Genomic DNA, 16515 nt, shown 5'->3' on the forward strand with positions numbered 1-16515 from the left:
TCAGAGTCAGAGGCAAGCATGGCATATGCCTCCTCCGCTGAATACATTCTTCTGGATGACTGGGATGACATTTGGGATGACATTTGGGATGCCATTTTTATTTTTGTGTTTCTGGTAGTGAAATGTTTCAACACGTGTATAGTGTAGGGGGGGTACAAACTTTATTTCAACACGGGGGGTATGTAGTGTGTAGTGTGTATGTAGTGCAGAAAAAAAAAAAAGGTCCTGCGCCAAAAATTGAGCACAGATGTTGGTCAGTAACGTCCGTCACTGAACAGCGCTCAAAGGCAACAGGAATTTGATCAAAAAAAAAAAAAATAGATCAACCCTGTGCCGAAAAAGCTGATCAGTGATGTACGTCACTGATCAGCGCACAGTCGCCACAGGACACCCACAAAATCACAGTGTGTGTAAAAAAAAAAATTAAAAAAAGACCCCACAGCACCCTCAAAAAAAAAAAAAAAAGGTGATCAGTGATGCGACACTGATTACCAGTGAGGGGCAGCAGGTGCACAACCTTTGGTGCAACTGACAGTGCAACTGGCAGCAACTGACAGGTATATATAAAAAAAAAACCCTGCACCCCCAAAAAGTTGCTGATCAGCACAGATATACTGATCAGCACAAAAGGGGGGGTAGCAGACACAAAATATAGCACTCTCTATCACTCTCTGTCACTATCTCTCGCTATCTCTCTATCTCTCACTCTCTATCACTATCTATCACTCTATGATACTGCAGCAGCACTGACAGTTATATATATAAAAAAAAAAACCTGCACCCCCAAAAAGGGGGGGTAGCAGACACAAAATATAGCACTCTCTATCACTCTCTGTCACTATCTCTCTCTATCTCTCTATCTCTCACTATCTATCACTCTATGACACTGCAGCAGCAGCACTGACAGTTATATATATATAAAAAAAACCTGCACCCCCAAAAAGGGGGGGGTAGCAGACACAAAATATAGCACTCTCTATCACTATCTCTCTCTATCTCTCTATCTCTCACTATCTATCACTATCTATCACTCTATGACACTGCAGCAGCAGCACTGACAGTTATATATATATAAAAAAAAACCCTGCACCCCCAAAAAGGGGGGGTAGCAGACACAAAATATAGCACACTCTGTCACTATCTCTCTCTATCTCTCTCTATCTCTCTCTATCTCTCTATCTATAACTCTGCAGCAGCAGCAGGAAGTCACAAGAAGTCAGATCCAGGAAGCATCCAGCACGCTACAAGCAGTGATCAGGTGATCAGGTGATCAGGTAAGTATTTTGCAAGGATCAGGTCAGTATATCACGGCAGATAGGTACGGTGACCGCACTGCACGCAATTCCAGACCGGAATGGTGTCTGCAGTGCAGTCACCGTTAGTTTAAATCACCCTCCATGGCTGTGATTGGTCCGTCGGTCCGGCGAACCAATCACGGCCTTTGGGGGCGGGTGGGGTGAGGTGGGGTGACACCAGTGTCACCCTTACACCTCGTGGTGATTGGTGCTGTACTTTACAGCACCAATCACCACCGATCCCTGTGTCACCGGCGAACGTTATTCGCCGGTACACAGAAAACGCTGTAATTGGCTGTTCACATTTGAACAGCCAATCACAGCGATCGCCGACGGGGGGGAGGCATCGCCACCCCCCCTGGGCATGCAGGGACATGTCAGGGACAGCAGACATGTTTAAACTGTCACCGCGTCTATAGACGCGGTGACAGTTAAATGGCATGACGTACATTTATGCCATGTGTCGGGAAGTACATCCCGGCCATGACGTAAATGTACGTCAAATGTCGGGAAGGGGTTAAGGGTGGGATGTTCTAACATCCGCTGCCCTGTATCGCCGGGCACCGCATTCTTAATAACCTCATATGCTCTAACACAGGGATATAGGGGGAGGGAAAAGGGGGGGGGGGGTATACCATAAAAAATGATTAATAAAGGATTGGACTGATTGTACAATTAAAAGCAATAATACATTTTATTCAAAAAGTGACCAAATTATGCTGGTATTGAGAAAGGTATGGGGGGGAAGGGGGGGGGGAATTGTCCATTCCTATTAGGCCTGGGTCCATATAAAGTGCAGATGCAAAAACAATTGTGTAGGGATTACCATCCACCTGTAGACAAGCTGGGGTGTGTAGTTTCTCTCCCTGGGACTCAAGGCCCAAGTTGGTTTTGGGGCCGAGTCACCGTCCAGAGTAGGGGAGACACCCAGAGCTGGCACTCCCAGAGATGGTGTTGGGGTCCTTTTAGGATGTTGTAATGTCCACGGTTAGGTCAATCCGATTAGGTCCAAGGCTGGTCTGGAACAGTCCAAAGTGGGGGTGAAAAACACCTGACGCGTTTCGCCGACTCAGCGGCTTTCTCAAATGATCATCCCACTAAACTTAATCCAAAATAAACAGTAATAATTGAATAGGAAAAACCATTTTAAACAACAATTTTAACAAACATATAATGATAGTAACAATTCTCTATTGCATCAAAACTATATATCCCCACAATAAATTAAATCACCTTAATACAGTATACAAGTTTCTATTAAGTGACCTATTACCCCACATTTACAAAACATCTAATTATATATATTATGGATAATTATGTTAAAAATATAGTTATAAAATAATATTTATATTTTTATTTTGAATAAAACCTGTTTCTAAGAGGTCTCATGGTCAATCCCAAATACAATACTGTTTTTAGAAAGGATAGTCCATATTTTTAGAAAGGATAGTCGATACATAAATCACTCCATTTGTATTACAATTAAAGACATTCTTAATCATGTAAAGCCAATTAATTAAATTCTCAATTTGTATCTTGTTTACCATATAATGGCAGGCTTTACATGAGCTGCATTTGTTTGTACCTTTCACTGTTGGTATTTTTTTGTGATATGTTGAAAAATGGCTATGGACTAACCTACCCTCAGATTTGCTGACCTCCTTCAACTCATCTCTACGTTACATCCAATGAGAGGTCCAAGATCTTTAGCCACTAATAGGGCATGCCAATTGTCCTGAATGAAATTCTTTATTGCTTTCTACTTTCTGCAAATCACATTTAGTTTGCTTCTTGATTTTAGCCCCATACACACTAGGCAATATTGTCAACAATATCACCCAGAATGTACTTCCTGAGCGATATTGTTAACAATGGGTGCTCCAATGCATCAATAACTACCCCCTCTCTCTTCTGAACATGTTTGAACAAGGTAGTACTCATTAACGACAGTCATGCTGCACGTGCATGTAGACAATCTGTATAATCTGAACATGTAAAATATATAACAAATTATAAATGGCCATTTTTATGTAGCAATAAATTTGATAAAAGTGCAATGAGATAATTTAACAGCTACAGCATGACCATGGCTCACCCCACCATCGCTCCCTAACATCCCCAGCATCAGCAAGTATGTACAGTATGCAATTGTCGATGCTGCCCCCACCGCCAATATCGGTGTTGTTGGGGATCAGGTAGTGTGTATGGGGCTTAAGTTCCATTATACTAGGATAACTCAATTCTTATGGATCTTTTGTGCTGGCTTCATATTTACAGTATCACTGGATATCATACTCTGCTTTGTTTGAATGTTTTCACCTTAGTCCTAAAAACTCCACTTTGGGGATACCTTTCAGTACTTGTGTATGAGGAAACATACTATTTGTAGCAGTGTGCTTCCTATATAAAGATGTCAAAATGTACTGATGTTCATCAAGGACAATTTTAAGTTTAAGAAATTCAAACTTTTGATTACTGATTGTAAATTTTAGTTTACAATTTAAGTCATTGAGTTCAATGGACTTAACTGATATATTTAGTGAGACTACCAAAGACATTGTCTACAAACAAGTAGCAAAGCCACACAGATATTTATCATATATATAGACCTCAATGGCTTTACTAAAGGCAATTTCTATCTCTCGCCAGCCTGAATACGGTATGTATTCACATACTTTGTGGCACAAGCTGCACCCATCACAGTTCTGCAGACTTGAATACAAAATAATTGTAGGTAAGTATAAAATTCAAAAGTTGTACTATAAGTTCTTCAAGCTTCATAATACACTCCAATCTTAGGAAATAATTTGTGGCCTTTATCGCCACCTCCTGTCTTTTTGCTCACTGTAGTATCACTGAGTTGCCTCTGTACATGTGGCGTGTCTTGCAAGTATGAAGGAAGAGTGTGTACCTTCCCTAATTCATGGGATGCATTATCTAAATGATCCTACATACAGTACTTGATGATTGTAGGTCAGATGAACTATAATCTCTTATGTTTGTAGTAGCTTTTTGGGGAATTTCTAAATGGGTATGGTATAACTTACCGACATCGGAATCCTGACTTCCAGGAGCCCAACAGGGGTGCATGCATATTCAAGCTACGCTTGCTAGCTATTCTATTCATATAAGTCAAGATTCTGACTGCCGGCTCCTGACAGTTGGGATTCCGATGTAGGAGAGAAAAACCATCAGAATTCCGACTGCTGGTGAGTCATCTGGCACCCTTCTAGATTTGCAGTTCCATCTCAACACTTGGCCTGTCGCATAGTCTCTCATATATCTTGTCAACTTTAATGTCTTGCATTCCGCTATCACTTTGTAATCTGCTTATTCTTATACTGTATCTCTCTGAAAATGTTTTGAAAACTTAATTCTAGTTTTTATTCTTTAAGCTTTCCCTTCAGTATCTCAATCTATTTAGAGCATTTTTCTATAACTAAGTTGTCTTGTTTTATCAAAATTAGCATTAGACTCTGGGAGCATTTCTTTAAAGCTTCAACCCATTCTAATCTTAAATCCTAAAAATAGATCACAGTAGGGAGTACACCCTAGGTTGTATCCCCCATGGCATCATTTTGTGATTTAAATGTGGTTATGTAGCCTCAGAAATATATGTAGATTTAATTTTCACATTTTATCATTTTTTCTTTTAGGTTATGCAATAAAAGTTATATTTTAGATGTCATTGTTAAATTGAGTTCCTCGTTGTAGAATTACATCATAGTTTTTGCCTTGAAAAGTCCTTTCCCAAAATGTTGTACTTTTTACCATGGTTACTGCTACATAAATACATAAATATTTACTAAAAGTAATAGTATATACCGCACAAATATTACATAGCACTTTCCACATAATATTGTATATTCCCGTAAAAACACACAATAATTACATTGTTGTCTTATGTTACTGTATGTTGAACAAGGAATAGTTATACTTAGCTCTTATCATATTTAAATTACAAGTTAAGTTTTAAATCTTAACACGAGTAAGCAGAAAGGATGGCAGTTTGAAAACTGTGCCAGAAAATGCTCCAACAAGCAAAGAAAAGAGGTGTGGTATATACTTATAAGGCAGCACATGACAGCACTACTGCTCTTATATATGGCTGCATAGGGCAGTGCTACTGGAATTATGTCCAGTAGCACAGGACAGCATTACTGTACTTTTACATGGCTGCATAGGGCAGCACTACTGTACTTATATATGGCTGCATAGGGCAGCACTACTGTACTTATATATGGCTGCACAGGGCAGCACTACTGTACTTATATATGGCTGCATAGGGCAGCACTACTGTACTCATATATGGCTGCACAGGACAGCACCACCGTACTTATATATGGCTGCACAGGGCAGCACTACTGGACTAATATACCAATGTACAAGGCAGCACTACTGGACTCGGTAGCAAGGGACTAATAGGGCAGACAGGCAGCACCCAGGTGTATGGCAGACCGGGCACCCTTGGACTAATAGAACAGAGCAGACAGGGCACCCTGGAATATGACAGCAGACCCACCCAATGCCACCACCCATGGAGAGAGGTCTGACCTGCACACTCTCCTATGCTGGAGTAAACATGGTGCCAATCAGTAGGGATTTAGATCCAAAACCCGTGAGAATCCGACAACGTGATGATGGCCTTTCGCCTCATTCAGGGATCGGAGTCTGGTGGAAAAACCCAAGCTGGGCCTAGATCCTGCCTCGGATCATGAGGGTCAAGGGGGGGGGGGGTCGGATCTCAGAGATCCAAACCTGCTCATCCCTAATTTCAATATTCCTGATCAAAATGGTAGTCTACAATATTCAACACTGGGTACTTAGTTGGGAATACAGATGTAAATAGAGTTTGGTGACTTTGTATCCTGCACTTAAACCTGGTTTTCATTTCTTCTGTTTTTGGCTTTTTAAGCTTATTTTTCCAACACAGATCTTTCCAACACATATCTGGTCAAGTCAAGTCCAAAGTCACTGTATCACATAATGATGTACCATTCAAACACCATCTATACGTGCTGGCAATTCTTACCCCAAGCTATAAGGTACAGTCTGTAAAAATAAAATTTTCCATTTTATGTTTTTATTAATGTTCAACTGTGCTAATTTACATAGATTTGTTGTGAATGTATGTATACTGAGAACCTGCAATGAAAATGTATAACTCAGTGGGTCCCTTGGGTCACTTGGGTGGCTCGGATAAAAGTGTACTGTAGACTCAGGGTTTACTGTATGCTTTTTATTAATTTTTTTGAAATGTGAAGGCAATAGGCCTGATTCAGAAAGGACCCTAAAGGTGATTATGCCCTGCATGTCTGGACAGGGATGATTGCTATCATCGCTGTGGGAGAGCCACTCAGTGCAGCGCTATGCAAAGCCAGCCTCAAAGCCGCTCATCTTCTGGTAGTGCTCTTTTGAGAAAGCTCTGAGAAGAGAGTATCCTTCCCTGTCAACAGACCCCGACTCTCAGCAGACCCCGCCTCTCAGAAGACTCCACCCCCTATTAGGGCTGCTTCCAATAATTTCCCAGGCTGGTTTTCCAACCCAATCCGCCCCTGGTGATAAATGTATGTAAAACATATTATTTAAACAGCAAAAATGGGCCCCCTTCACGTCTGGGCCCCATAGCAGCTGCACCCCTGTAGTTACGCCCTTGAGAGATGAGTACACCTGTGTATCTGCTGGATGATCTACAAAACATGAGCTGTTGGGGGGTCCTTATCCTTAAGGAATAAGTGTGGGAACCACTGGTTTAGAAATTTTGTGTGTGCTGGGGCAATTCCATTTTAATTTAATATTGTTTTTTTAAAAAGCAGCTTAAATAGAAAGTCAGTGTGAGCTGGATAAGGTGTGGTATGATATGTTGACAGTCAGAATGGTGGAATTAATCATTTCAACATGAGAATGTCAACATGGCCATAATGTCAATATTGGCATTGTCAGTTTCATCGGAGTCTTCTAGGTCATGGCAGTTATGTGATTGTCACTCCTGGATCAGACCTCTGATTCTCAGTTATTTCTGTAAGTACAGTATTTCTCCTCTACCCCTAACCCTAAGGTTAGGGGTAGAGATTACTCTAATCCTAACGTTATCAATCATTCTAGTACCTAACCCTGTCCTCCCCCATAGTCTAACCCTTCTTGCAATTTTGATATTTCACCCTCTAACATCCTGGCAGTACAAACTGATATTTAATTCTACATTTTAAATTTGAAATTGTAAAATTATAATTAAGAATTTGATTTTGAAAAAGTTTTACTTTAACATTAGCTTCATTTACATTTGGGATGACATAACATTTTCTTTTGATAATACATTTTTAGGACTTGATGACACAAGACAATGAAATGACTTACATTTTGAAGAGAAAACATAACTTTTGGATGAATGTTTTTCCAACCATAAATAATAATAATAATATTTTTCAGAGAAGGAAAAAGCCAATATGAAAGAGCGTTTGGGGTATCATCAAAAGATATTTTTACAGCCATTTACAGGTAACTTTTTCCATATTATATTACTTCAACCATCTCTGCTTCTGATTCACAAAGTCATTTTAGATACAGTATAAACTGTCATATTAATGCTATTGTATGTATTTGTTTTGAAATATTTCGAGGTGCTAAAACACTACAAGACTAAGAACATTGTATTGTAATGTACAGTAAGATTAGCAGAATAGCATTATAAAAATGTAAACACAGGTTGAGTATCCCTTATCCAAAATGCTCAGGACCAGAAGTATTTGGATAATGGATTATTTTGTATTTCTGAATACTTGTATATTTCAATGAGGTACAGTATCTTGCATTTATGTTGCATAAACACATGAAATACACACAAATATATTTTATATGTGCATGAATCAAGGTTTCAAAACATGAAACAAAGTTAGTATCCTATATCAGGCACTGAATTTGTATGCCAAGCAAACATTTTCTTGCACATATTTAGTGCCAGTTACATCTCCTGTCCCCAGAAGTGCCAGTTACAGATTTCCTCAAAATACAATCTGGAAACAACGGTTTTGGAATAATTTGAATAACGGTTAATGGATAAGGGATACTCAACCTGTATCTACAATATGAAGTTTTAGCAAAAAATATTTTAATAAAAAGTCATAATAATGTACAAATTTGAATTTCTAAAATGTCAACATCTGTATGTCACTGACAGATTCAAATGTCTATTTTTCTGACCCATTGTAGTGTGTCAACTGAGTTCTGAGTTCTATTTTCTTGTCTAGATGAACATGCAGCTATAATGGGCCACTAAATTGAATATGAGTGACATTAATATTGTGTATCACAGTTGTATTTACAAAACAGCTTTAGTGTTTAAATAAATGATTTGATTATATTTTAGGTCAGAAGAGGAGATGGTGTCTTTTATTAGTTTTATGGACTCCATATGGAATGTATGTGGGAAATATGTGATTGAAGCTTTTGACCTCTCTATGTTTCACACAGTCTATGACCTTGGAGGTAATACAAAAATGACAATAGTATTTTGACATCATATTTGATAAATATTATTTAACATTGAAATCCTTGAACAAAGTTGTTTTAAAAAAATCATCATCTTTGTTTATTTGTGAGCACCTTAAAACTTCTATCAGGATCCAGCAGTGGTGACTGCCATGACGCTGGTCATGGCTGTTGGGGTCCCTCTCAGATGTCATGGCTACTGCTCACAATCTCCTCCATAGTTAAGTGACAGTTCATGGTCATCCCACCAGAACTGATGTGCAGCCGCCTTCATGGCGTCCCCATGTGAATTTTTCTACTCTGCTGGATGCCACCAGCTAAGCATGGATTGGCCAATCGGTCTGTGAGCAGCTGATCTTGTCCTTCAATGAGTATCCTGCAAGGGGATAAATGGGGTCTTCTGGGATTCAGATGGTACCCGAGTCATCAGGCATCCTGTGGCTCTCGATTCCAGGTTCTCCATATATGTCTGCCTTTAACTGCATCAGCCTCTCTAGCAGATTCTGCACACAGAATCTACTCTGGTTTTTGAACACGGACTGTGCACATAGGCGCTATCCTGGTTCCACACAGATTCTGCACATAGAAGCTATTCTGGTTCCAGCATGACTTCTGTATATACTGTATAAGCTATTCTGGTTTCAGCCCAGATGCTGTACACTGGAGCTATAGCTGTTCCCAGCATGGTATCTCTGCAGCTATGGTGGTCCCAGCCCAGCACCTCTAAAGCTATAGCCACTCCCAGCCCACCGTCTATTAATAGGTGGTACCAGCCCGGCATATCTAAAAGCTATAGCCAAATCCAACCCTGAAGCTTGGAATTGTCATAGCTAGTTCCATTTTGGCATCTCGGAAGCCATAGCTGATCCCAGCCTGTATTCTACAAACCTAGAGCTGGTCCCAGCTCTGCATTTCTGAAGCCATAGCCAGTTTCAACCCCAGTCATGCACACCGAAGCTATAGCTGCTCCCAGTCTGGTAAATTTACAGCCTTGCTTGTTTCAATCCAGTTCCCTAGAAACTTATCTTTCAAGTAGTGTCAGTTCTACATTCTCACTGTTTACTAATATCTGTCTGCGAATGCACCCATCAGTTCCTTTACTGTTCCAGTATCAACCAGCTGATCTCAGAGGTCCCTAGTACTCTATTAGGAGAAATTAATTATGACACATTACTACATGCAAGCCTCACACCCAAACTAGACTCCAGATCTCTCCATAACAGGGCCGTAACTAGGGGGGGGGGCTAGGGGGTCACGCGCACCGGGCGCTGGAGGGGGGGGGCGCCAGTGTGAGGTCCCGGCAGCGTGGTCCCGGGGATGGGCAGCGGGGGTCCGGGGACTGGTGGGTTAACTCCGGCTCCTAGCGCTGCCGGGCGGTGGGTGGGAAGCATGTTTTGAAAAGACTTGCTGGACGCTGATTGGCTGAATTCAGCCAATCAGCGTCCGGCAAGTCTTTTCAAAGTCATCAGCGCTTCCCGCCGCCAGGCAGATAGCGCTAGGAGACGGAGTGAGTGAAAGCTGCCGCTACACCAGTCCCTGGACCCCTGGACGCTGCCTACCCCCGCTGGCTGCACACAGGTATGTTGGTAGCGGGGGTCCAGGGACTGGTGTAGCGGCAGCTTTCACATACACAGCCGCTCGCTATTTGCCTGGCGGCTTTCACATACACAGCCACTCGCTATTTGCCTGGCGGCGGGAAGCGCTGATGATTTTGAAAAGACTTGCCGGACGCTGATTGGCTGAATTCAGCCAACCAGCGTCCGGCAAGTCTTTTCAAAATCTGCTTCCTACCCAACACCCGACAGCGCTAGGAGCCGGAGTTAACCTGCTCCAGTTCCTGGACCTCCACTGCCTGTCCCCAAGGCAGTAATTTGGTGTTTTGGGGGGGGGGCGAACAAATGACTGCTGCCCCGGGCGACGAAACACCTAGTTTCGGCCCTATCCATAATAAACATATTCCGGAAAAATGTAGTGCCTTATGAGCAGAATTTGAAATCATACATAACAAAAATGCATTTACATTTAGCAGAATACATTTTGTTTAAAAAAAAAATTTGTTAAATATAAAATCTTGAGTGAAGTGGAATATAGGATATTAATCTGAAATAACTGCTAAAGGGGGTGTGATCTGCTAATGTTCAATACAGAAAAAATGACAATGCTCCATACAGTCTAATGCTCATTACATTCACCTAACCTATTCTAGTATGGATAAATCTATGTGATGATGACAACAATGGAGGTCGAATTTCCCAGCCTTGTGAGTCCACTAGACTCTGCCTGCTGCCCGCATGGCCGCCCCCCGCCCTGCACGCCACGATCCCCCACATGGCTGCAAATTAATGTTTAGCATTCTCAGCCTTGGGGGGAGAAATCATTCAATGGTCGGCGACAATCAGCACCAAAAATTATTTCTTTAGTGCTCGCAGATCTATAGCTGCCCATACACGCTGCTTTGTAAGCACATACTTTTTGTACTGTGCGATGAGGTGCCGCGGGAGCGCACACCTCAAAGCACACATCGGGACAGCACGCATAGCAGCGTGTATGGGCTGCTTAAGACACCTCTGTGGTCTGCAGGCGCCCTGTGCTGGAAACAGGTGGGCAGCTGACATCCGAAGGGCACCTTCTACAAGACACGAAATAGTATCTGATTGGTTGCCCATAGCAACATCCAATTTTAAATAGAACTCCCATCTTAGTAAATTTCCCCCATTGTACCATACATATATTTATTTTTTTGTTGAGCACCTATTGTGCTGAAATAGCAGTATACTGTACATACAATTATGGTAGATTGTATTTGATATTGTTCAAATGCAGGAATATACCCTACCTTCTATGTGAAACTACTGTGGTACTATATTTGGGTACTTGCATTTTACTGTACAAAATAATTCTGTGTTCTAGGATGTTCTGGAGCTCTCGCAAAACAATTTGCATCTACATATCCTGGATCTGCTGTCACTGTTATGGACCTGCAACAGGTGATACAAACGACAAAGAAATTTTTCATGACAGATAAGGATCAACATATATCTTTTATTGAAGGTACTGTACCAATTATTATGTTAATGATGAATGAGGTATTACAGGTTAAGCATCCCTTATCCAGATATACATTATCCAAATTATTCTGAAAACCATACTGTATTTTTTTTTCTAAAAGCCATACTGGGAAAACCTGTAACTGCCACTACTGGGGATATCTGTAACTGCCACCACTGGGGACATAATATATAACTACCACTACTGAGGACATCTGTAACTGCCACCACTGGTTACATATGTAACTGCCACTACTGGGGATATCTGTAACTGCCACCACTGGGGACATAATATGTAACTGCCACTACTGAGGACATCTGTAACTGGCACTACTGGTTACATATGTAACTGCCACTACTGGGGATATCTGTAACTGCCACTACTGGGGATATCTGTAACTGCCACTACTGGGGAAATCTGTAACTGCCACTATTGGGGATATCTGTAACTGCCACTATTTTGGGACATCTGTAACTGCCACTACTGGGGACATAATATGTAACTGCCACTACTGGGGACATCTGTAACTGCAACTACTGGGGACTTAATATGTAACTGCCACTACTGGGGATATCTGTAACTGCCACTACTGGGGATATCTGTAACTGCCACTACTGGGGATATCTGTAACTGCCACCACTGGGGACATAATATGTAACTGCCACTACTGAGGACATATGTAACTGCCACCACTGGTTACATATGTAACTGCCACTACTGGGGATATCTGTAACTGCCACCACTGGGGACATAATATGTAACTGCCACTACTGAGGATATCTGTAACTGGCACTACTGGTTACATATGTAACTGCCACTACTGGGGATATCTGTAACTGCCACTACTGGGGACATCTGTAACTGCCACTACTGGGGATATCTGTAACTGCCACTATTTTGGGACATCTGTAACTGCCACTACGGGGGGACATCTATAACTGCCACTACTGGGGACATCTGCAACTGCCACTACTGGGGACATAATATGTAACTGCCACTACTGGGGACATCTGTAACTGCAACTACTGGGGACATAATATGTAACTGCCACTACTGGGGATATCTGTAACTGCCACTACTGGGGATATCTGTAACTGCCGCTACTGGGGATATCTGTAACTGCCACTACTTTGGGACATCTGTAACTGCCACCACTGGGGACATAATATATAACTACCACTACTGAGGACATCTGTAACTGCCACCACTGGTTACATATGTAACTGCCACTACTGGGGATATCTGTAACTGCCACCACTGGGGACATAATATGTAACTGCCACTACTGAGGACATCTGTAACTGGCACTACTGGTTACATATGTAACTGCCACTACTGGGGATATCTGTAACTGCCACTACTGGGGATATCTGTAACTGCCACTACTGGGGAAATCTGTAACTGCCACTATTGGGGATATCTGTAACTGCCACTATTTTGGGACATCTGTAACTGCCACTACTGGGGACATAATATGTAACTGCCACTACTGGGGACATCTGTAACTGCAACTACTGGGGACTTAATATGTAACTGCCACTACTGGGGATATCTGTAACTGCCACTACTGGGGATATCTGTAACTGCCACTACTGGGGATATCTGTAACTGCCACCACTGGGGACATAATATGTAACTGCCACTACTGAGGACATATGTAACTGCCACCACTGGTTACATATGTAACTGCCACTACTGGGGATATCTGTAACTGCCACCACTGGGGACATAATATGTAACTGCCACTACTGAGGATATCTGTAACTGGCACTACTGGTTACATATGTAACTGCCACTACTGGGGATATCTGTAACTGCCACTACTGGGGACATCTGTAACTGCCACTACTGGGGATATCTGTAACTGCCACTATTTTGGGACATCTGTAACTGCCACTACGGGGGGACATCTATAACTGCCACTACTGGGGACATCTGCAACTGCCACTACTGGGGACATAATATGTAACTGCCACTACTGGGGACATCTGTAACTGCAACTACTGGGGACATAATATGTAACTGCCACTACTGGGGATATCTGTAACTGCCACTACTGGGGATATCTGTAACTGCCGCTACTGGGGATATCTGTAACTGCCACTACTTTGGGACATCTGTAACTGCCACTACGGGGGACATCTGCAACTGCCACTACTGGGGACATCTGTAACTGCCACTACTGGGGACATCTGTAACTGCCACTACAGGGGACATCTGCAACTGCCACTACTCGGGACATTTCTAACTGCCACTACTGGGGACATCTGCAACTGCCACTGCTGGGGACATCTGTAACTGCCACTACTGGGGACATCTGTAACTGCCACCACTGGGGACATAATATGTAACTGCCACTACTGTGGACATCTGTAATTGCCACTACTGGGGACATTTGCAACTGCCACTACTGGGGACATCTGCATCTGCCACTACTGGAGACATCTGCATCTGCCACTACTGGGGACATCTGTAACTGCCACTACTGGGGACATCTGTAACTGCCACTACTGGGGACATTTGTAACTACCACTACTTTGGGACATCTGTAAATGCCACTACTGGAGACATCTGTAACTGCCACTACTGGGGACATCTGTAACTGCCACTACTGGGGACATCTGTAACTGCCACTACTGGGGACATTTGTAACTACCACTACTTTGGGACATCTGTAAATGCCACTACTGGAGACATCTGTAACTGCCACTACTGGGGTATGTGTAACTGCCACTACTGGGGTATGTGTAAGTGCCACTACTGGGGTATGTGTAACTGCCACTACTGGGGTATGTGTAACTGCCACTACTGGGGTATGTGTAACTGCCACTACTGGGGTATGTGTAACTGCCACTACTGGAGACATCTGTAACTGCCACTACTGGGGACATACAGTAATATGTAACTGGTAATAAATATGTGCAAGAAAATGCACATAATTGCTGTTAGCATTCAAATATAGTGCCTGAGATAAGACACAAACTTAGGGCCTGATTCAGAGGCTGCATATGAAAACTAGTGAACAGATAAACGTTGAACGCTGCCTGGACAAATCCCCCCCCCCCCCCTCCCGCTGCGTGAATCCCTGGTAACATGCAAGGGGATGTGTATGGTAGTCTTCGCTCTGAAAAGTAGGTTAATAATTACTTTTCAGATGGTCGCTGTAGTGCGAATTAAGGACAGGCACTGACGACATGTGGTGTCAACCGTCAGCTCCAAGCGGGCATCACCACGTCTGCATTAGCAGAGGAATGCCCATTGTTTTTTCCCATAAAACGCTGGCCATTCCCCAGCTGCTGTCCCCTTCCCTTTTTCAGCCCTCTCCTTACAGAAGAATGCCTTAATGAGTGTGATACTCGCAAAAGGTGTTAGTTCCCAGGGTTTGTGCTTGGACATATTCGGAGCTTGCGCAGACCCCAAACATCCGGGAAAGAGCCAAACTCGCATCCAAACGAACAGGGGTGAATCCGCCCATTTTGTTTCATGTTTTGAAACCTTGTTTCATGCACAAATAACTAAATAAGGTATCTCATTGAAATATAAAAATATTCCAAAATACGGAATAATCCATTATCCAAAATACTTCTGGTCCTGAGCATTTTGGATAAGGCATTCTCAACCTGTATATTAATTGTATGTACCACACAAATCCAGCATTGCTTCCAGTTAAACAGATGAACAATTTGCTATTTCATTTTAGAATGATAGAATAATCTGTGTTTTAGTGTTTTGTAAATTCATTATTATAATTTTCTACATAATTTATAGTCGCATTGATTGGGAATTATGCATGATCAAATGGTTAAAGTGTGTGTGAGGGGGGAGAGGGTGGAATTGAGTTCCACCACTTGTAATGGTGAGTTGGAACATTTCAACCTATTCTAACACATTCTAGTTTGCAGGGGGAGTGCCAAAAACCCTAACACTGGCGCTGTTTCTGATTATTGGCGGGAGGGGGGTTGGGGTAATTTGGTGGCAAAGGGAAATTAGTTCCCCCACCTCTCCAGGAACACTGTAAGCCCTGGCCTGATCCCATGGGGGGAATTTAATAGGATGAGAGATTCAGAAAGTAAGGGATTTGGTAAGAAATGTCAAGTTTTTTAAAGTGGCAATCATTTACACTGCAAAACCAGTTTGATTTTGAAGTGTAGATTTGCCCCTTTAAAAAGCTGGATAATTCTTACCAAATCTCGGACTTTCTGAATCTCTTATCCTATTAAATTTCACCCCATGTGTTTTTGTGCAATCGTGGGTTTATTCTAGATTAATAGAAATTACCTTTAACCGGATACCATGAATATGACCACTGGTGATTAATCGCAATACCAGGCCATTTTTCCCAACTGAAAATGCATCACGGTTAATTGGATACGCCCACACACACACACACACACACACACACACACACACACACACACAATTCACATTGGCTTCTGACATACAATGCTGTTTGGCATTTCCAAGGATATTTCTAATATCCCACACAATTTGAGATGAATTGGATTTGCATTATACATAACGGAAACATGCTATATAGATCATGCACACAACTTTTTATATGAAACTCCAACACAGGCTGTGAAACGTGTTTTAGCATCTTTAGGAACTGGTAAAATACAGAAATTGATGGTGTTATAATGTTTTGAAAACTATAAGTTTTTGCACTTAACCGTTTATCTAGTAG

General features: G+C 42.1%; 1 protein-coding gene across 2 annotated transcripts in view; it reads left to right on the forward strand.

The window, feature by feature from the left end:
- LOC146059897 (acetylserotonin O-methyltransferase-like) overlaps window positions 1-16515 on the forward strand; it is a 54437-nt gene that overhangs the window by 25165 nt on the left and 12757 nt on the right. The window contains exons 1-5 of one of the 2 annotated variants that reach the window (XM_083172541.1): window positions 3794-4029; window positions 6211-6340; window positions 7725-7793; window positions 8662-8780; window positions 11694-11834. In XM_083172541.1, coding sequence (XP_083028667.1) covers window positions 3909-4029; window positions 6211-6340; window positions 7725-7793; window positions 8662-8780; window positions 11694-11834 — 580 coding nt within the window. In that variant the 5' untranslated portion in view covers window positions 3794-3908. Of the gene's footprint in view, window positions 1-3793; window positions 4030-6210; window positions 6341-7724; window positions 7794-8661; window positions 8781-11693; window positions 11835-16515 lie in introns of those variants that run through there. The other variant, XM_083172540.1, reaches the window with a different exon arrangement.

The sequence above is a fragment of the Crinia signifera genome, chromosome 2 (genome assembly GCF_055691185.1).
Source record: "Crinia signifera chromosome 2, ASM5569118v1, whole genome shotgun sequence".
NCBI lineage: Eukaryota > Metazoa > Chordata > Amphibia > Anura > Myobatrachidae > Crinia > Crinia signifera.